General features: G+C 36.6%; 1 protein-coding gene across 2 annotated transcripts in view; it reads right to left on the reverse strand.

The window, feature by feature from the left end:
- Window positions 1-23,020, reverse strand: part of LOC149299019 (cGMP-dependent protein kinase 1-like) — a 409,471-nt gene that overhangs the window by 88,995 nt on the left and 297,456 nt on the right. For both annotated transcript variants that reach the window (XM_089486888.1, XM_089486887.1), the window contains exon 4: window positions 9,917-10,022. In XM_089486888.1, coding sequence (XP_089343014.1) covers window positions 9,917-10,022 — 106 coding nt within the window. The remainder of the gene's footprint in view (window positions 1-9,916; window positions 10,023-23,020) is intronic.

Raw genomic sequence — 23,020 nt, forward strand, 5'->3', positions numbered from 1 at the left:
CAATCAATCTATCTATCTATCTATCTATCTATCTATCTATCTATCTATCTATCTATCTAGCTATCTATCTATCTATCTATCTATCTATCTATCTATCAATCATCCATCTATCTTAGTTCATATATGCACAAATCACTCAGCAGTTCTTTATGTGTTCGATATCCAGTAGCTATATATAGGTATTTATGTCTCTATTTGTCCAAAGTGCCTCCAATCACGGATCTATTCTGCCCAAATGCCAATAAAACCTAATTGCTGATATTCAGTGTAGTGCAATTGATTTTATCAAACTGTAAGTAATTCAGCAGTTTTGCCAAGTACCATACCAAAAGCTTCCTTAACAATAAATCTCATTTACTATGGATCAGGCCTAGAGTGGCCATGTGGCACACTGGACGGATGCCACATGGCCAATACTGCCCCTCCTGTGGCAGATCATGCCCTGCAGTACACAGCCCTGGATACACACAGCCTCATATTATGTAAGTATAATAATGTAATTTTTTGCCAATGCGTATCCAGTCAGAGGCCACACGTATATCATTTTGCCACCACTGGCTTAATGTACCAGGAGCCACCAAGTCATCCCCATTTCGGCTTAGTTTGGATGCAGAAAATTATGGATGCCACACAACAGCACTTAAAAAGTTATTGTTATTTGAGCTGGGATAAATGAATGCAAATCACTGAGGGACCTGAATGCTATAAACCTGCAATAAAAAAAGAAAAAAGAAAACTTGGAAGTGTTGGGCAATTATATGTTTGATTGTGAAAGGCAATAATAAAATATCTCATAACACCTTAAATTTCCCAAAAGCACATTTGCTCAAAGAATTATAGCAAAAGCTTCACTAAAAAACTAACGCTGCTCGAGGGAAGCCTACGCATCATCGGAATGTAATGCTAAAGGAATTAAGGTTAAATTTGCCAGTACTGCAGCTCTGAATTACTCTCCGGAAAGCTGTTGCTAAGCAACAAGAAAGAATGATCATTGTTCATATGGAGTTGTGTGCAAACTTTAGTGCTTTTGGCAACTTTTTCCAGTGCGAAACTGCTTTGAAACTGTTTAAATTATTTATTTTTTACAAAAACTATCTCCCTAAACAAACACTTTTCTTGCTGCTATCTAGAAAAGACACAATTTCCCAATAAGAAATCATGTAATTAAAAACTAAAAGACCATTTTTAAGCAATATAAATCACATATAAATAGTTTCAGAACATATATTACTAGTTATGCATGTAAAAAAATCTGCTGAAATGTGATACGTACCAAAATATCGTTCACATAAAAAAATGCATTCATTTTTAACTGGCAACATTCATTAAAAATAATCACATTTGTCTTATCTTTTCCCAAGAAATGGATTTCCAATAATCCAATAAATTTTGGAAAATGTGAAAAATCACACATCAGTTTTTTTAGGTTTGACAGAAATATGTGAGTTCAGCCAAATGCTCATACTCTAGTTCAAGTAAACGCTCCAATATATGTATGAGTCACATTATCTTCTGTTGTTAAAATTGAAGCCGGAGCGATGCGGATACATTTTATCTTGCATTCTATCGATATTTTACCGTCTACACTATAGATTAATCACCTGACTATTGGTCAAATCTATGTTTGGTTAGAATTAATGAAATTTAAAAAAATGGCACTTTTATAAAAAATCTTCCTGCTAATTTTTGCATGCTTTTCACATACAGTATAACAATTTAACGAAAAGGTATCAGGAATCCCTTTTGGGAGCCACACATAAAAAAGCATTATGTCTTCGCCCCAGTATTGTATTTTTATTTTTAATGCATCTTGGGGTCCATATTGCATGGATTTCAATGTACACAAATTGCAGCATGTGTTCTTTAGTTATTGGAGTAAGACAATGAGACTGAGCATGTGCAAGAAGTGTTCTAAGAAATGCTTCCTGCTTCCAGTAGAGACAGCTGTGGGAGGAGTTACATTAGACAGACGTCCACCGATTTGCATGCAATAAAATGCAAAATGGACTCCAAAATGCATATAACATGAGAATAGGACTGGAGTCTTTAAATAGTATTACAAAAATGAAGAAGGAACATTACATTGCAATACATTTATTTATTTAACGCCAGCAGATTCCGTAGCGGTTTACATTTCCTCTACCACTTCTGATAGTAGGTTATTCCATTTATCTACCACCCTCTTGGTATAGTAAAACGTCCTTAAATTATACCTACATTATAATGTGATGATTCTTGTTTCCATTTTTTTTCACATTGGATTAGTATTTGACCCTACTGAAATATTAGAAAAATGTTATCCCTAAATATATTTTTTTAAAGATCGACGTAAACAATGGAGCGCATTTTAAAAAAAATAGCATACTTTTACATTAATATGACTCATAGATTTAATGTTATTCCCCTACAAAAGATTGCATATATTATTCATTCATGCTCAATACTACAGGGCAAGCAGTAAAAGGCAAGAAAGCTACAGATAACGTGGGAAATATTTTTTGAAATTTACATAAGACATTGATGCTATGCCCAGAAGGGCACATACAAAATTAGTAACCTAGAATCCAGACGGTTCTTACAGAATTAGTTAGGACAACAAGATTCTCTCTCTGAGCAGACGGATAATAAGAGTAGAAAATAAAATATAGATAACACAAGAGCTTTCTTTGTAATGATATTCAGAATCATTAAGCTGCAAATGTTCTTACAGTTTAGCTGTTCTTGAGTTGTCTCTAAATTATGCTACTTTTTCTAATCATCTGTATTCCGTCATCTTAAAATTATTGCCACAAAAACACATAACGCACTCAAATGCCTTAAGCAAATATACCTGTTGTATCTCCCCTTCAGCATACGAAGACATTTTGGACAATGCTATGCTTCCAGCTTTGTGGGAACAGTTTGGGGAAGACCCTTTTCTATCCCAGCACACAAAGCAAGGTCCATAAAGACATGGTTGGATGAGTTTGGTGTAGAAGAACTAGGCTGGCCCACACAGGGCTCCTAACTCAACCCCATCGGCTTTGGGATGAAGTAGAAGGGAGAATGCAAGCCAGGCCTTCTTGTCCAACATCAATGCCCAACCTCACCAAACTTCCCACAGAATCTCTCTAAAATCTTGTGGAAAGCCTTCCCAGAAGAGTGGAAGCTATTATTGCTGCAAAGGGGGACCAACTACATATTAATGTCTGTCTATGTATTTAAAATGCCATGTTATAAAAGTCCCTGTTGGTCAAGTGTCCTGATACATTTGTCCCTATTGTGTATTTAAATTGCCTACTTATAGTATATGGAGGATTATAAGAGTTTTGTAGATGTGATTTAAAGGCTAAAGGATAATCTACGTCACATCACTACTAATCATTTTCAGCTTCAGAACACATGAAGTAATCTAATCATCCAAATCCTGTGCAAAACCCAAATTCTCATAGGCATACAAATATAACATATTTCTAAAATATACATTATTATGTATAACAAAGTGCTACACCATCCTTGTCACTAGACAGAGCTACAGGCATGTCTTATGCTCTTCTGTTGACAGATTTAGAGTCATCGATTCAAACACTATTGGTTAGGCTGATTTTTATTAAATACAAGTTTTTTAATGCAATAAAAAAACACACAACTAAACCTCAAATTCAGGTAGCAATTGTCTTTATACCTCACCCCCCCAAATGTTAAAGAACTGGGTATTTTAAAAAGCATTAATAGTTAATTAGCAACACAAGTGATGGTTTTAGACAAAAAGTATTAAGTAATGTCTATTTGGGATGCCACTCATGCTTGGATGCGTTTCTGGTCTATGATGTTGCTTATACTGAAGGTATTCATTTTCCCAGAAAGTATTTTTTTGCTGGAAAAACTTTATTGTAATGTGAAAAAAAAGCAGGCAGTGATAGGTTGTTTCAGAAGATATTGAAAAGGCTCATTAAATGTTTCTGCGTTTTTTTTTCCTGTGACTGAATCTTCAGTTTAAAGAAGAAAATGACCGATCAACTAATAGCTAATAGCATGCTAAAGAGTGCAACTAAGTGGAACAACACCTTTAACAGACCTCTTAACAGTAAATAACAAGGGGCACCCCCCACACACACACACACACAAACACCTGGGACTACTGCTGAAAAAATAAGGAATGGCAGCACACAACTAGTTACGGTCTCAAAATATCCAGGCAAGTATACTCAGCTATGATTGCGATGTATTTCAAATATCATTTAAATACACAAAGCTTATTTAGATACATTTAATCGCCTAAAGGTAAAAGATAAACTATAAGAGAGGTAGAAATCTCCAAATGTTGTAAATGCTTAAAACATCAATATGGACTCAATATGGATTTAAGTAGCAGCCATTCAATAAAGTTAAGGGGTAGGATGACATAACCCAGCTCTTAATGCAAAGATTTATCCTCTTTGATAAGCCATTCAGTTCCAAAAAATCCATTTGGAAGTGAAAAGGTCTGATCGAAAAAAGGAAGGAGCTTTCTCTAAAGGTAAAACAGCCTTTGATATCCCCAGAAAATGCCTTATTACCAAGTACCACCTGTGGTCAGTATTACTCAATGTGTGGTTTTCATTTTGATGCACCACCAGTCTTGTTTAATAAGCTGTTCCTGCCAGACGTGTCAATTTATCATCCTAGTGAGGTCCCTTGTAGTGAATGCATGGAATGCTATGCTGAGGAAAGGAGACACAATGAACAGCACCTGCCTCATATCGCCTTGAATTACAGTTTTAGATGAGAGACCCGCAGGCCTCCAGGGTCAGGGGAGAAAAAGAACAAAATAATATTGACTCAGATTAAAGAAACACAGATTTCAAATTCAGGGAGCAGGAACATTTCACTACAAACAGATCACAAATCACTCAACAGGTTTCAGAACTAAAAACATGCTGCTTCTTGGGAATAGATCTGCTGAATTAACAGCCCACTGATGCATGGCATCCTACCAGAGCTGTCTACTCTATTGCTTAAAAAGTGGCGGCCATCCAGGCTCTTGCTCCAACCAGAGATCTGTTATCTGTTATCTACATGAACATTGCGTTGATCCAAGTCAGGGAGACAGAAGAGATGTACTATGGAGGCGACCAGGAGGTTAGAATTTAAGGAAAAGGGCAGGGAAGATGGAAAACATGGATGCTGTGGTCATAAAGGGAGGTAATCACAGCTTTGCTTATTTGGGACTGGCTTAAAATTCTTATTGAGAGATTTGTGATCTCCCAAAGAAGGCATTAGTCAGAGAACCTTCCTAAATCACAGCTTAGGACACTGATAACCAGAAGTCAATATATCTCCTCCAAGTGCTAGTTTAGCACATAGTTGCAAAGCAAATCAGACAAGATCATTAAACAAAGTAACATAACACTCACATTCCGATGGCAACATAAAAAGGTTGTGACTGGTTTAGTAAATAACCCATATTTGGGTGATATTTGCAATTTTGCTCAACAAGCTGCAATAAAGACTACAGTCTTCATTTTAACACTATTAGCTCCTAGACCAAGTGACACCCCAGGTAACAATAATCTCTTGCGATTCCCCGTGAAGTGAAGAAGCTATACAGAGTAGAGTGCAGAGCAATTATTTATTATGCGGGGGCAGCTGAGCCAAGTACAGGAAATAATTGCCCCCTACTGCCCCTACTCTGTACAGTGTACAGCCTTGTCACTGCTCAGTGCTCTGCTCCCTACATTTCACTCTGGGCACCACTCATACACTGTAACGCTACATGCAAATACCATACACTGACACTGTAAATCCACACAACGCTGTATACTGACACTTCCCACACATATTCACTCTAACACCATACACCCAACACCCAACACAGTCTTATACTGTACACTGAAAGTCCCCCAAAACACACAAACTCTACACTGATATATACAGCTTACTGTAACACTGTACACTAACACCCCACACATTCTCATTCTCACACTATCAATTTACACCCCACACATTAACTTCTACAACTTCTGCTGGGAGTCTCTTCCGCTATCTACGACCCCCTCAGTAAAGTTAAACTTCCTTACATGATATACTGTATCCATTATGCATATGGACTTTTAGGTGTAAAAGTTAAAAAAAGCCAGATTTAACCTTAAGTACCAGCCATTGCAGACTATTTAAAATCAAAATATGCCCAAAGAAACATAATAGCATGTAATGTGTTAAATCATATACCTTATAAATGATATCTCAAAGTAGGTTGTGAATTTGAAAGGGCTGTCAGCATTATTGTGAAGCTAATCTACCACTGGGCTGCTTTTCTAGAGGGAGACGTTTAGCTAGCAATGCCAACCTAATGCATTATTTAAATAAAAGGGGCACATGCCAGGATGTGTTATGGAAAGTTAAAAGCACAGACGTGAACGCATATATCTTTCCAACAAAATGAATCACTCAGCAACTTGGAAATTATTGGTAAATAAACAAACTAATCGGTTTTTAAATGTTGATTGTTTACTTAATATATGTTGCAACAATTTTGAAAATCAGACAATTATTTCCAATTGCTCAGTAAATGAATGTCTATTGTGTGTTTTGTGTATCTGTATGCAAATGTGTATATCTCTACGGAACATTTAAATGACAATAGAGTAACTGAATTTGGCACCGTGTTACCCTGTTGTTGTGCAGAATACTCAATGATCAACATGTATCTGGCACTGATTTACGGAGATAATTCTTCAGCGGACAGAGCATCTCCTAAAAGTTTGGCACGTTTGTAGTGTGAGACTCCGTTTCAGTTCTGCTTGGCTGGGTGAATGGCTTTGCTCTGTGATTCATGGCAAACCAGCCTGCAGATGCAAATGTCTTTGAGGGATCTTGCTGGATACTGACTATAAAGTGAATTTAACATAAAAAAGTGACCAATGATGTAAATTAGCAAGAGTTATTCTGGCTTCTTTATGATATTATAATGCCCTTAAAAGAATATCATAAATTAATAAAGGGTAATAGTAATATTATTCATGCTCAAGAATGCACTTTTTTCTTGAGCTTGGACACGTTTAGCTAGTTTTAATGAAATTCCTTTGATCACAACATATCTGATGTAACACAGTAAGACACTAATTGTATTGAGGACATATCACAGATTGTGACAATTGGCAACAGATATATTCCTTTAAAACTATGTTTAAAGTCAAATACAAAAAATACTGGATAGGCCAAATTCTGTTTTGTGATTCTATGATCCTCAGAGAGCCACTAATTAGAGACTTTTGGTCTTTAGGACTGGCAGAAGATGGAACTTGGACAAAAGACACAAGTCTCAACTAAACTAATTCAACAGATCAAGGTTCATTTGAAAGAAAGAAACAAAACTCAATTGCTCAAATAAGACTAAGGGATTTTAATAAGTATAGCTTGGAGGACAGAAGAGAGGGAGAGGAGATGTGATAGAAACATTTAAACACAGGAGGGAAGGTTTTTCAGGAGGAGACATGGAAAAGCAAGAGGTCATAATCTACAACTAAAAGGTTGAAGGCTTTACTGAGAGGGTGTTAGATAAATGGAACACCCTCCCATCAGAAGTGGCAGAGGCTAATGTGGTGAGGTAATTTAAACATGCATGGGATAGGCATGAAGCTATCCTGAAGACCAAAGAGTAATTAAGATTTGAGTCCTTAAGTCAAAAAGGTCAAACTTGGTGGCTCAATGGTTTTTTTCTGTCGTCAAATTTACATTACTAATCTAAACAGTATCTCTTTATCTTTGGTAAGTCAACGTGTTCCAGAAACTTTGTTCTCTGTTGCTCTAAAGTCACAGGGGGGCAGTCATCCTGCTTTATAATAGGTTTTTGTTTTGGAAACTAAAGTGTTACTAATGCAATTTTTTTGTGGCACAGGTTGTGTGAAATTGTTACACAAACTAAGTAATTCAAACAATACCATATTTTAAATAAAAAAAGCTTCCTTGTAAGCAGGTTGATCTGCGTAGTCACATTCAGGTGCTTTTGCTAATACAGATCAGGAATTTGCAGCTGTGTAGACAGATGTAAAATTGAATGGAAAAAAATTTCAAATTGATAGCAGAAGTAATTTTACACTCCATAAAGAAGTATACTCATTGAAGCATCTTATAAAATTCATTAGGTTTTAAGAATGCTTATTAATCACTAAAACTAATGGCACCTGCTAAAAAGAAAATACACTCCAAATAACAAATCCATCTTGCTTTGGTCTGTGATGATTATTATGAAAGTTTAGCTGTATTTGTCTAAAAAAAGAAATCTGTAGGCTATATGTACAAAAGTTAATTCAAAACCAGGCCAGCGTTGCACCTCTCATCTCATCGGGCCCACAGGGACATCAACGATCGTGGATCCATGTATTAAGCCATGTGTACAGTGCTTAAAAGGGAAAGGTGAAAATGTACTCAAGCGGAGGGCGGCATATGCTGGATGTTAAAACAGCCAACAGGCATCAAGTCTGAGCTGTAGTTATAAAAGTATTGCACTGTGCTGTGTTACCTGCAAAGAAATGGCACATTATGTGCTTGTAGGCACACGCTCATGGTAAAATAAAAGTGATGCCCCAAAGCATTAAAATATAATTTGCGGTTTGAGGATTTAGGAGGATACACAATCCCTTACTTCTCTATTGTAAATGTAAAGTTATACAGGTCTTAATACGCCGTTGCTCACATTGAAGTGTAATAAGAAAATGGGCCAATAAACTTTGTTTTTTCTGTTAAGAAAACGATTGATCAAACCTCACTTTGACGTGATAAGGCAGTGAGGAACGGACTGAGCCATGTGGACAAAGCTGGCTCCTGTTCTCTTAAAGACTAGATGTACAGGGAGAATAAATACAGCAGGAAGCCAGCATCAGTAAGTTAATTACAGGGGGTCTTACTTTCAATATCATTATTTTCTTTAGCTTTAAAAAAAGGTTTGAGGCCTACTAATGGCGAGTAACTCCTCTATCCTAAGTGATAAAGTCACAAAAGCATCTTATCCTGCACTATTCTTCCGGAAGAATAATCATGCCGGTTTATGGTGGGTTTCTAATATGTACATTAGAAAACACCACTACATAAGTTTACTAAAGTGTATGCTAAACTGGGAAATTTATGACTTGGGAAGAGTGACTGATCTGCTTTTAAATTCCCTCTGGTTGCAAAAGGTTAAAGCTATACACTTGCATTAGATAAGACATCTTAGGAAACAACAATAGTGCATAAAGTGCATTAAAACATAATGCAATTCATGTTAAGTTTTTAATATGATTGGATAAAAGGGAAAAATAAAATCAGAGATCTTTTCAATAATAGGCAACTAAATGTGGCTGTAGAATGTGGTCTCCTTTAATAGTGATTACATCAAAGCAGCCATATTATTTAGAGTATGCATTGATTACACAGCCAAGTGCGGTGTTTGATCCACACTGGCTTGCTTCAAAGTTACCAATGCTCCCAGTAACTTATTTATGCTCTTGCAGCAGCTGTACATTAGCACTGCACTTAGGTCAAAGAGACATGGTTTGATCAAAGGCTCAAAAAGTCTACATATCAACCAGTGATTTCAATCTCTATAGAATCAGACTTCAGCGTCATTACTCTGGACCATATGTACGCTTTTTATTGACTTTACCCTCTCTTCTATGGTACACAATATATTGTTTAATGCTTGAAGGGTTGGACATACCCTGAGATTGTTTTCCAGTATGATGTATGAAATATGAAATATTTCTGGACCTTTAAGGTCATTTCATTAGAGGCAGTAGTCAAAGATTTCTACCAAAAAAGACAATGACCAAAGTGGCCAAGCCCTCAAGGGTAATGGTTGTCAGTGGGAGGAGAGGTTAATCAGGTCATGTACCAAAATATTCACGGGTGTTTCTTATGCAGAATGGTTAACATTTGCGTCTCATATAAATGTAAAAATAAACAAGGTATTTCTTACCTTTTCAAAAATTCCATGTATTCTGTGTGCTTGATGAGTCCCGTTCGCATCATTATTGTCTGAAAACATTGCCGATCGATTGCCCATAGTTTCACATTTGTAAGAGCTATAAAGGAGATGGAGAAAAAAAGAAATTAAATTATTTTACATTTCCCCAGTTTTGAGAATTTTGGTCCATATCAATGTACATAAAATACCGAGATAATACAGATAATGTAAAACTAGACAAATTTCCTGTACCTGCTGTTCATCCTCAACTATCGCTAAGCATCTTAATACGAATCCATAATATATTGGCTTTGGAACAAGCTTGGTGCACTCAAAGCTTACCAGTTGGTCAGAGGTTCTTATCTAACTTAAATCATTTTCTTTGTTGACCCAATAAAAGGTATAAACCCCAGCTAAAGAATCCATTGATAATTGAAGACAATGCATTATGTTTAAAGGCTGAGCGTCCTTGGCTGATGTAAAATATTAAGGCATCTCACACTTCTGCACAGAGGCACAGAGATGCGAACACTTGGTTGGACAGGTTTCCTATGTTCTCAATTCACAGATATAGGCATACATAATTTATTAGTATACAATAGTTAAGGTCAATCTATTTTGTACACAGCCGAAAAGGGAATAATATTAGCTGCTGCCCTTTTAATAGATTGTTACAAAAAAGAATGTACAAGAATTCCATTTCTATTTCTGGACACTAAAATATTTCTACTTAAAAAAATTATTTTTCCAGCAATCACCTTGTAGTATGTTCTCCTAAAAAAGAAAAACATTTTTCAGCATATAATTGGCACAATATAAACGATGTACATGATTCACAAAACTACATTCTTTCACTTTATCAACTACTTCCCAGGAAAGAAACAATGAAATGTAACCAATTAAACCGGTGCATGATTCTAATTTGCAGTGACATATCTATGTTTCAGTTTACCTACCCAGAAATAGAAGCCAAATATTAGAAGCATAATATTTTCTTCTGTTCACAATCTGTGCCAACTGTAGAAATTTGCAAATTGAGGCTATTTGTTACAAAATAGATCAATAGCATATATATATATAATGGCCTTACCCTATTGATTTACAGTGACACCCACTCTTGAATCATCAAGGATCAGCCTTTTTTAATGCACATAATGTAATCTAAAAGCCACAGCCCCACGCTATATGGGGATCCCTATTGTCATATCTATATAGAGACAAGGAAACTCGGTGTGAAATGTGGGTGTGATGGATGGTATAGAAAAAAATAATGTTAAAATAATAGAGAAGGCTAGAGAGGGTCCTTTTTCAGAGGGGGAGTGATCCATCTGCCTGGGATACCTGGACCAGGGGGCATTGTCAGTCACCCCAGAAAATGCAGTCAATGTCTGTAACTTGGCCATGTGTCTGACATAGTTAGTTGGCTCTGTCCTAGGTCTGACCCAGACCCAATGCCCCAGCCACCCATCCTGTCATCCTCACATCATATCCTGGTGCCTGATTGCTGTTTATATGAACAAGAAGAATCTATTTTAGTATATTAAACTAATCCAGCATTCAAGGCCAGTCCAGAGCCAAAATGGGGGGCTAATTGTCTCTGCACAAGGAGAACCAACAATCCCAGTTACACGTTTCAGCCTTGAGCCTGATGGCCACTCCGGGCCTGGACCTTTTACTTTAAAAGAAGATTACCTATTTTAAGAAAGTTAATTTTAGTATAGATGTTTTCTACCTGTTTCCTTTTTATTTTACATAGAATAGATGAACATTAGAATTGGTCATGGTATAATACATGGTAACCTACTTCTCCTTCATATAGAACTTATATATAAAGACTAACACTGTACAGATCTCTAAATACCCATATTTATTTCAGTACACCATTCGCTTTTTTGTCGGCGTTGTATATTATCCTTGTGTAAACCAGAATGTTTTCAAACAAACATCGAGCCGTTCTGGCAGTCTTGAAATGATATACTTGTAAAAAGCATCAATCAAGCCTATACAAAGTGCACTGTAATGCAGGGTCACAGTCAAACCTGATGCATCAGTACTTCCCAGGAGATTTATGGAAGTTACAATCGTAGTATTTATCAATTTGATTGATTTGAGGTTTGAAATCATACCTAAACAGGTGCTCAGAGTCACACTGAATAAGCCTAAACTACATGCGCGGATAAGCACGGAGGAGCAGACACTGTCCTTATGACACAAGAATAACATTTTTCTTAAAAGACTGAAAGACAGCTTTTTGGTTTATTTACTCACTATTAAGAAGTGACTTTTGGACCCAAATCCATCACACCATTCCCTTATGACCCACTTTCGCAGGGGTTCGGAATCTTTGGTGGGTAGTAGCAAACAATAAAGTACATACAGAAACATCAATTAATTAAATATAAAATAGCTAATAAATAGATCACAAAGTCACATTGTGTTTTATACTGTATGTATAATGATCACCTTCGTTAGATATGGGCTACACTATTTTTTGTTTACGGGTCCTAAAAAAGCCAAATTCCCTGGCAGGTGGTGCTTGAGTTTCTGTGATAATTTATTGAGCTCATTTTTTTTCATATTATCTGGCAAATACAAGTGCATACATGATCTTTCATATTACACAAGGAATCGACTATCCCCTGCTGTATGTAATTATGATATTGCCAGTTACTTGAGAGGTCCATGATCTTATTAAAAGCTTGACGAATCATTTGAATGTGCCATAGGGAGTAATGTAACACATGGATTATACCGTAAATTGCAACTATTCATTAGCACAGTGTGAAAAGAACATATCAGTAAAAGACAATCATGCTTATTCCCTGTTGTTCTGATTACCCTAATAGAGTAGATTGTCTACCATGATTATGGTGGAATTTACAAAAGTGTTTTTTTTTGTCAAAGCAGACTTAAGCCCTGTAGTTTAAGGTGATCAGATCAATACGTTCGGCAGGTGTATAAAACAGTTTTAGATCGATCATAACGGATTGCTTGCAATAGAGAACACATCGCAAGAGCAGGGCTCTCTTCTTCTATAGAAACATGTTGTATTGTGTGTTAAAGCTATTGTCAATTGTAAATTGTCTTTGTTAAATATTTTCGCTGTCACCTATTTAAGCATTGATACGGAATCATTTAATGCAACACTATGCTTTAGTACTATGGTAGATTCTTTCTTATACCGGGTTCTTTCTTCACAACCACAGTTCATACTTACAGCTTATGCTTGTATTATAAAAAAAATATACATTAATATTTTTTGTGTCTTTGTTGGAGTTTTTTTCCCAAATATGATTGCGATTAGAGAGCGCTACATCCACAAAGTGCCTACCTCGTATTTATTCACCAGCACCTCATTGGTACATAAAGTTAAATGATGTCATGCAATTCACATACATAATATAATGATTTGGTTCTTTTTTACTTACATGTTGACATTGCATCCAATGATAAGCTACATACATAATTAAACACCATATTTTTCCCCATTTGTGTTTGTGAAGTCTAATCTTTGCTGAGCCAGCTCTATTCTAAACACCATGAAGTAGTCAGATTAGTGTCTAAGTTGTTTGTCGCATTATTCTGGATGGCTGCTGTTTTCAAAACATGCTAAATCTATAGCCCTCAACAAGCAGTAAGGAGCCCGTCATAGCATTAAATACTACTCAGCTATGGATAGCTGGCAAACTACTTTTATAGGATTGACATTTAGACTGCAAATTGCACAGCAGGTTAAGAAAGGAACATTACCGACTGCAGCAAGACACAAGGAACATGAAACTAATGCTTTGTTAAAGATGTTTAACTGTAGGCATTATAGGTGCCACTGTGATTTCTCATACTGCAACCTAACATTCTGAAATGTCACATAATGTATACATAATTAGAAATATATATACATGCTGCTATAAAACAAATGCGATAAACGTCTAACCTAGGGAACACTTGAGGGGCCATATGCACTTTAATGCATGATAGCTGAGTGGCTATTTAAACTCGTTGTCCCCTTTGTATGGAGAGATTCTGCAGAATATGTATTTTTTCCTCATTTATGCCTTACAGCTCCTTGACTTGCTGGAACCGTGTTCCGCCATCTCCTGCTGCCTGCACCAGTGAGGTATACTTAGCGCCAGTCAACTCCAGCATTGGCTTAGTAAGAGCAGAGAATGTCCCTTTAGGAAATCTCACTTCTTAAAAAGACTTACTTTGTAAAGTAGTTGCTTGTGGCGCGAACAGAAATGTAGCCAAAAAATGGTATGTATAAGTCAACTGAATCTTCTTGCACATTGCCCTTTAATACCTACTAGACTTGTGCACATAGACCAAAAAGGATTTTGACACATTATTTTGTTTAATTTTTGGTCCTTTTGTTTTCAGACAGTAAGTTTTGTTTTCTGCCATTATGAGGTCAGGATAATGTATCAGGAGAAGAACAAGAAGTTGTCAAAGAAAGTAGGGAGACATTGAGAGAGAAAGTCAGAGAGTATGAGAAGGAATGAGACAGTGTTGAGAGAGAATGAGAGAGTGTGAGAGAGTGTAAGAGAGAGTATGCATGAGAGTGCTAAAAAAGCAACAAATTTCAATCGAAAATTCTAAACTTTCTGCTTCGTTTTTGTCTGTTTGTTGGAGCCCCGTCCTTGTTTTCGGACATTTGTATGAATTAACAAAAATGGCAAATTTCATTAAAATTAAAGCTTGAATGAATCTAAATGCAAAAGGCTTATACCTATGATTATCGCCTGATAAAAGCTAACCCTATAAGAATACAACCAGGCATTTCATTACTCACTATACTTTTAAAACATATAGTTGTATAGCTAATATTGTGTTGCCATTGTGGAATACTAGAACAAACTTAAAGGGTAGCTATATTAAGTTGTGAAATGTCCTTCATTGGTAAACTGTAGTGAAAACTAATGTAGCAGCTTGTAGATAGTCAAAAGAGAAATGTTCTCTTTACATGCTTAAAGGAGCCTTTTCTCTACAGTGGCAATTAATTTCCCCAGTACTCCTTAACATAACAGTACCCTTTAAAATATCATATACATATCATATTGTGTCAAATTTTGCCTTAGTCATCATTTTTGCCAGAATCGCTTAATTGCCACATGACACAAAAGCAGGAACTGAGAAGTTGTTTCCATAGAAACTGAGAATTTTTTAAAAGCTCCCATGTTGCTTATATACTTAGCATTTTATCAGAGTAGCAGCACGTTAACCGAAAGTTCCCTGACATGAGTTACCTTTTAAGATTTCACCTTAAATTGCAGTCATATTCCATATACATATATATATACGTTTAGTAATATGTGTCAAAGCGACCTTATAAAAATCACAGAATTCAGTTATTTTTAAGCCAACAGCCTCTTAGAATATGAAAAATACTTTATATCTATGGAGAGACCCTACGCTACAATATTAATGTAGGTTTTGTCATGGCATTCATCTAAATTGAATTTTAAATTGTGAGTTACAATTATTACTGTAGTCAGTATTACTGTAGTTTATCTTCCTCTAAAATGATTAGTTGATGAGTCTCAGTTCGAAGAAAATGACAAAAGTTTGCAGTGTATTATCTACCACTTAATCTACTTTGCAATTTAAGCCATTTTGGCATTTTTAAATAGGCCAGAGGATTAAGGGAACATGAAAACCATAGTATTCTTAAAGAAACAGTACCAGTATCTCTCGCTACACAGTGGACATAAAAATTAGCACCAACAACTGACACAGCGCTTCATATATTTAAAGGGTCAACAAGCAGAAGCTCATACTTCTTCCTTGAACATGGGAGATAGACACCTGTTATCTTTACATAAGTTATGGTGGGTAAAAGTGCTGGAAAACCCTTCCACTTAAATTTAAGGGGTAGTAGAAGTATTATTAAACACTCATCTACAGACACCAGACAAGCCAGAAGGCTTGTTTTCCCCTCAGAAATCTCATGGTGCTGCCACAACCACAAGGGATTCTGGGTAGGCGCATGCAAATAAGGTTAACAATTATCATCTTTGATGGACACATTCCCTATTGTGTAGGTATGAGACAACTTTGAAGTCACTGTTTTCAACCTATCCATATGCTTGATTTAAGCATATCATACGCAGACTGGAAACGATTACCATGCTTTTAGCAAGCTTTCTTTACTCGGTATGATTGACACTTCCCCAATGCCCTCTACTTCAGTAATCAGAACCACTAATGGGAAAACGCTGCTTTGTAGGAGCACATTCTGCTATTTTTTGCTTATAAAGCTATCCATAGGAATTCTGCCCACTTAACACACTCCACTGACCAAATCGGAAACTAGTCACGTCCTGCCAAACACCGGACAGCCAGGGACATCTGCATATTTAAATAACCGTCACGCTGTGTGATGACCACAATATCATTAAAGCACCATTCTTTCTGTAAAATATGGCACGTTGTAAATCCACAAGCTGGTTAGCCATGACTATTGTCTGAATGTGAAGTTTTACTGTGATGAGCCCATTCACCGTTTCTTTTCATACACTAGAATTTGTTTTCAATATGTACGTGTCTTAGCACACAGTATTACGCGTTACGTATGTATATGGTTGCATATTACATCGATATATGCTCAAGGCTTCTTTGCTTCAGCTACAATGCTGTTTAAGAGAAACTAGTTGCCAAATATTAAAACTCAAAAGCCGTGTGTAGACTAAACAAATGACCTAAGGGTATCTATTTGTTAAACTGTATCAGTATAGTATTATGTGTAGAAATTGATCCCAGCACAAAGCTTGAAAAGAAGTCGTATCCACTAATTGAAAGTTCCTGTTGATAAGATAATTGAATTGATTGCTATGGTGACAAGACTACTTTTTACACTTCGCCCCACAATTACTTTTTGATACATAATCCCCTATGTTGGGGGTGTTCACAATTTTTGATGATTTTCCTTCAATCTACTGTTTGACTTTGACCGCCTGCCAAGTGTCTTTTTAGAGAGACAGCCCACTCTTCAGGACCCAGATTCTTCTGTCCCTTTGTACATCTCAGATGCCCTTCTTTTCTATATAGTAGCTGTGTATGAGTGTGTTCCAGTATTGTAATTGTCACAATAATATGGAAACACGAGGAAATGTTTTTAGAAATGTAAACATTTTCTTAAATACCTTAGTCAATTAAACAAATACTCATCAATAGATCATAAAGTCACATAAAAAGTTTCAGTGAAGTTGTACTCTGTAACCACATCTCTAACCACACCAGCTAATACAAAAGCGTCAGTCTTTCTCTGTGTTGGAAACTATTGATTTTATTATATATCTCCATGGTCCAGACTGCAGTAAGTCCTGGTGAGTTGCTGAGCCAATTTCTGTGGAGCCTACAGCTACAAAACCAAAGGAGGGTGCCCACCATACTAAACCTAAATCCAGAATCCCTTTCAGCCTTGAAACACTGAATTATTCCAAGCCTGAATTTGAAGGAGGCTTCAAATTTCAAGGATTATGTGACCCTACATTTAATCAGCTTGCTGGTCCACCAAAAGATGCAAATATTTTGGGCCATCTTCTCTGGAACCAACTTGGTATTTTTTTGTACAATTAGAAAAAAAGAAAAACTAGTTATTACATAAAACCATACTGAAAAAAACTGTTGGTATACAGTATATGACAGATCAAATGTGGGAATAATATATTGCAACAATAGACACGACACAGAAAACATCTAAATTTGCAGCATTAACGCTAAATTTTAGCAGTGAGAATAAAAGAATGTACAGCTGTGAGATACTTTTCATGCATTATACTTATCCTAAAGTAAGTGCACAAGGTACAGCAAATTTTCTCAAGACTCTTAAATTGATCTAGAATATTTTCGAGTATCTGAAGAGTCTAAGACTGCTGAAGACCTGTAAGATTGGTTCTGCAGTTACATTTTGATGTTCCTGTGTCAAGGCATAATATGGCTATATAGTGAAGTACATCCTAACCCTTGCTCGTAATTGCCCAAATCTGCCTGAAACATTACAACAGAACATCTTGCATACTCGCTAAGTATCATCAGATTTTAGAACAATGAAATCACTAAGGTATGCACCCGACAGGAAGTCTTAACCATGTAGGACATCAATTTTCTCTTTGTGCCCAAGGCAAATCACTTTCCCCATATCATACTTCACTTTTAATGCTGGAGATTTGTAAATTAATTCTAGACTAGAATTGAAATGCTTGTAGTTATATATATTCATTGGACATTAGTAGTTATACCATGTGATGTAGGGACTGTGTGCCCAATCAAAGTGCAGAACACTTCATAAAACTACAGGCAGATGTCTCCTTCCATACAAGCGCTGATAATCAGTAGGACAGGCCTAATTGTCGTTACGGTAAGTTCTCCCTGACTCTTCTAAAATTTGTGATGTCCATTGCTCCTAAGTATTCTTATTCTGACAATAAGTTGTGGCCCCTCTGTACTCGGATTACATAGAAAGAGGAAGACAGTTGCCTGGAGTGTGCAAACCCACATTTAAGGCTTTTCCCAAATCTATTGATATTTGGGAAAGATTGATATCTATAAATATTTTACAAACATTATAAATGTCAAAAAGGTGATTTGCTGTTCCTTAAATGCATGTTCCTGTTACATGCATTGAAATGTCAGATCTATTCTGATCTATAGTGATCAGCAATCACGGCATACAGATACTCATCATCTCCTGAGCTAAATCACTGTCCTGAAAAACAGCTCTGTAATATTCCTAACAGCGGACTTGTCAGGTCATACCTAAATCTATCGATCAACAGACAAAAGGGGCTATTTCTACAAGATCAGTTCATGCGTGTTGTTAAAACCATCTGTGGATGAGCTAATGCAATGATTTATAGTAGTATTATTGAGTATTGGAATTGTAACCACATCCCACATGGAACAATACGATTACAAATTCATGAGTAAATAAAAATATTATGCAAAACAGTAATACAGAATTTAAAAAATATATCTGTTTAGATTTTGCAACCATATTGGTCTCAGAGGAGAAAAAGGAATACTCCCAGGTAAGGGACAACGAGAACATGCCCCTGGGGAACCTGTACTCCGGTGAACATGACCAGATCAGAGGGAACCCGGGGGGGTCATCACACGCCCTTCCCGAAAGGTACACTCACTGGCAAGTCTGATTGGAATTGGATTCAGTTTCTAGTGAATGGATACATAATTAGCTTTGTTGGGTATAAACTGTCTGAGCATGCCCTACGGGTCGCTTTAGATTTCTTCCGGCCAAGTAAACTTTCGAAACCTGAGACCTCCTTCCTGGAGACAACACTGTTTATGGTATTTTCTTACACTGGGGATGTATAGGGAAAGTTTTCCGTCAATCATATTCCTTAAATTAACACAGACATCACCTTTGATTCCATTGTACTTTAATAGAAATATATAAAAAAACATATAAAAAATATATCACATTCATCTCATTCTAGATCACCCAAACTCTTTAATCCCCAGTCATTTTTAGTTGTTCACAGCTCACTGAGCTAGTTAAGGAAATTGGCCACACCTGAATAATTCACTAAATATTTCAATTCTCTAGAAATTACCCAGCTCAAAGTAAGACGGATTTAGAAATTCAGTCCAAGCTGCTAACCTGGAATACCTTCAATATTAAGAAGAAGCTGGTGAATAGTACAGACATTGAGCATTATTCACATTTATACACAGTATTTGTATATATATATATATATATATATATATATATACACACACATATATATAAACACATATATATATATATATATATATACACATATATATATATATATACACATATATATATATACACACATATATATATACATATATAGCTATCTATCTATCTATCTATCTATCTATCTATCTATCTATATATATACTAGTTAAAGAGCAAAAGTGTAAACAGAATAGGTAGCTCAACAATATAGAGGCTAGGACCAAATGAGAACTGGTAATCCCCATTTTATGCCTATTTTATCATAACGAGATACCCTTATAGATCTTATAGGAAAGTTATTTTATGCAATTTATTTTAGAGTCTAGCTGCAAGGGCCCTGCAGCTGACCCTATTTTTTGTATTTATTTTTTGTATTTGTTTTAATAAATGTATCTATGTCTCTAAACCACTACACACAGTTTTACTGATTGGATACTTTTAAACATTCTATATCATCACACACACAACACCAGCTGTATTCTAACATACCATTCAGGGACCTTATTAGAGAACAGTAATAGCTTTTATATATATATATATATATATATATATACATATATAGCTTTATGTTCAGATACAGCTGTAGGGTTTATGCTTGTGCTTGGGGAGAAGATGGTCAGAAGGGTGGAGGAGTGTTTAAACTAGGGAAAGGGGGGGAGGGAAACTACAATATAGAAGGGGAAGATAGTGTAGATAGAGAGCTGGGGCTTATAAATGTACCTGGGGGTGGAGCAGAGGGAGGGGTTAGAATAGTTAATAGGGATAGGCTTCATAGGGAAAAAAACATACACCTCTAAATTGTATGCTTACTAATGCCAGAAGTCTGACCAATAAAACTGACGAACTGGAGTTAATAATGTCTGAAGAAAACTATGACATAGTGGGTATAACAGAGACATGGTTGGATGATAGCTATGACTGGGCGGTTAACATACAGGGGTATAGTCTATTCAGGAAGGATCGAAAAAAACGAAAAGGGGGAGGAGTTTGCCTTTATGTAAAGTCCAGCCTAAAGGCCACACTGCGGGAGAATATATGTGAGGGAAATGATAATGTGGAGTCATTATGGGTAGAAATATATGGAAAGAAAAATAATAAAATACTGATCGGGGTTTGCTATAAGCCACCAAATATAATGGAAGCAGCAGAAGATCAATTATTAAAGCAAATAAACAAGGCAGCTAATCACAATGAGGTGGTTATTATGGGGGACTTTAACTATCCCGACATAAACTGGGAAACCGAGACCTGTGAATCTCATAAAGGAAACCGGTTTCTGACTATAAGTAAGGATAATTATCTGTCCCAAATGGTACAGGACCCGACCAGAGGGGGCGCCCTACTGGACTTAATATTAACCAACAGACCTGACAGAGTAACTAATGTGCAGGTCAGGGGGCATCTAGGAAATAGTGATCACAATATGATGCATTATAACTTGTCCTTCAATAAGGGAACTCTTAGAGGAGCCACAAGAACTATGCACTTTAGGAGGGCAAAGTTTGATCAACTAAGAGAAGCCCTTAACACTGTAAATTGGGAAAATGTCCTCAAAAACAAGAGTACAGACGCTCAATGGGAGATTTTTAAGAATATCTTAAATTCTCACTGTGAAAGGTACATACCGTATGGGAATAAAAGAGTCAGGAACAAGAGAAAACCAATGTGGATAAATAAAAATGTAAAGGGGGCAATAAATGGCAAAAAAAGGCATTTAAGCTACTAAAACAGGAAGGCAGTGAGGAAGCACTAAAAAGCTATCGGGAAAAAAATAAAATATGTAAAAATCAGATAAAAGCAGCAAAATTGGAGACAGAAAGACTCATTACCAAAGAGAGTAAAACAAACCCCAAAATGTTCTTTAACTATATAAATAGTAAAAAGGTTAACAATGAAAGCGTTGGCCCCTTAAAAAGTAATGAGGGAGAAGTTATAGACGGGGATCAGGAAAAAGCTAATCTATTAAATATATTCTTCTCTGCTGTATTCACAGAGGAAAATGAAATGCCAGGTAATATACAGCAGGATGAGATAAATGCCCCAGTACATGTCGCCTGTCTAACGCAGGAAGAAGTGCAGTGCCGCCTAAAAAAAATCAAAATAGACAAATCACCAGGTCCAGATGGCATTCACCCCGCGTTCTAAGGGAGTTAAGTAATGTAATAGACAGACCCCTATTTCTAATATTCAAGGACTCTATAGTGACAGGGTCTGTTCCCCAGGACTGGCGCATAGCAAATGTTGTGCCAATATTCAAAAAGGGGACAAAAAGTGACCCGGGGAATTATAGGCCTGTTAGTTTAACTTCTGTTGTGTGTAAACTGTTTGAGGGTTTCCTAAGAGATGCTATTTTGGAGTATCTCAATGAAAATAAGTGTATGACTCCATATCAGCATGGGTTTACAAGGGATCGGTCCTGTCAAACTAACCTGATCAGCTTTTATGAGGAGGTGAGCTCAAGACTGGATCGGGGTGAATCGCTGGATGTCGTATATCTTGATTTTTCCAAAGCATTTGATACGGTGCCACATAAAAGGCTCGTACATAAAATGAGAATGCTTGGGCTGGGGGAGAATGTGTGTATGTGCGTAAGTAACTGGCTCAGTGATAGGAAACAGAGGGTGGTTATTAATGGTACATACTCTGAGTGGGTGACTGTTGCTAGTGGGGTACCACAGGGGTCAGTTTTGGGTCCTATTCTTTTTAATATATTTATTAATGACCTTGTAGAGGGATTGCATAGTAAAGTATCAATCTTTGCAGACGATACTAAGCTCTGTAACGTGGTTAACACAATAGAGGACAGCGCACGATTACAAATGGATCTGCATACGTTGGAGGCTTGGGCTGGGATGTGGCAGATGAGGTTCAACACAGATAAATGTAAGGTTATGCACATGGGGAAGAAAAATCCAGGCTGGGAATATGTATTAAATGGGAAAACACTGGGGACGACTGACATGGAAAAGGACTTAGGAGTTTTAGTTAACAGTAAATTTACCTGTAGCGACCAGTGTCAGGCAGCTGCTGCTAAGGCAAATAAAATCATGGGGTGCATCAAAAGGGGCATAGATGCCCACGACAAGGAAATAATTCTACCCCTATACAAGTCACTAGTCAGACCACACATGGAATACTGTGTACAGTACTGGGCACCAGTGTACAAGAAAGATATAGTGGAGCTGGAGAGGGTTCAAAGACGGGCAACCAGAGTAATAAGGGGAATGGGAGGACTACAGTACCCAGAAAGATTATCAGAATTGGGGTTATTTAGTTTGGAAAAAAGACGGCTTAGGGGGGACTTAATAACTATGTATAAATATATAAGGGGACAGTACAGAGATCACTCCCAGGACCTATTTATACCCAGGACTGTATCTATAACAAGGGGACATCCT

The sequence above is a fragment of the Sceloporus occidentalis genome, unplaced genomic scaffold, assembly GCF_023333645.1.
Source record: "Sceloporus occidentalis isolate IW3139 unplaced genomic scaffold, rSceOcc1.0.p SCAF_30, whole genome shotgun sequence".
Lineage (NCBI taxonomy): Eukaryota > Metazoa > Chordata > Lepidosauria > Squamata > Phrynosomatidae > Sceloporus > Sceloporus occidentalis.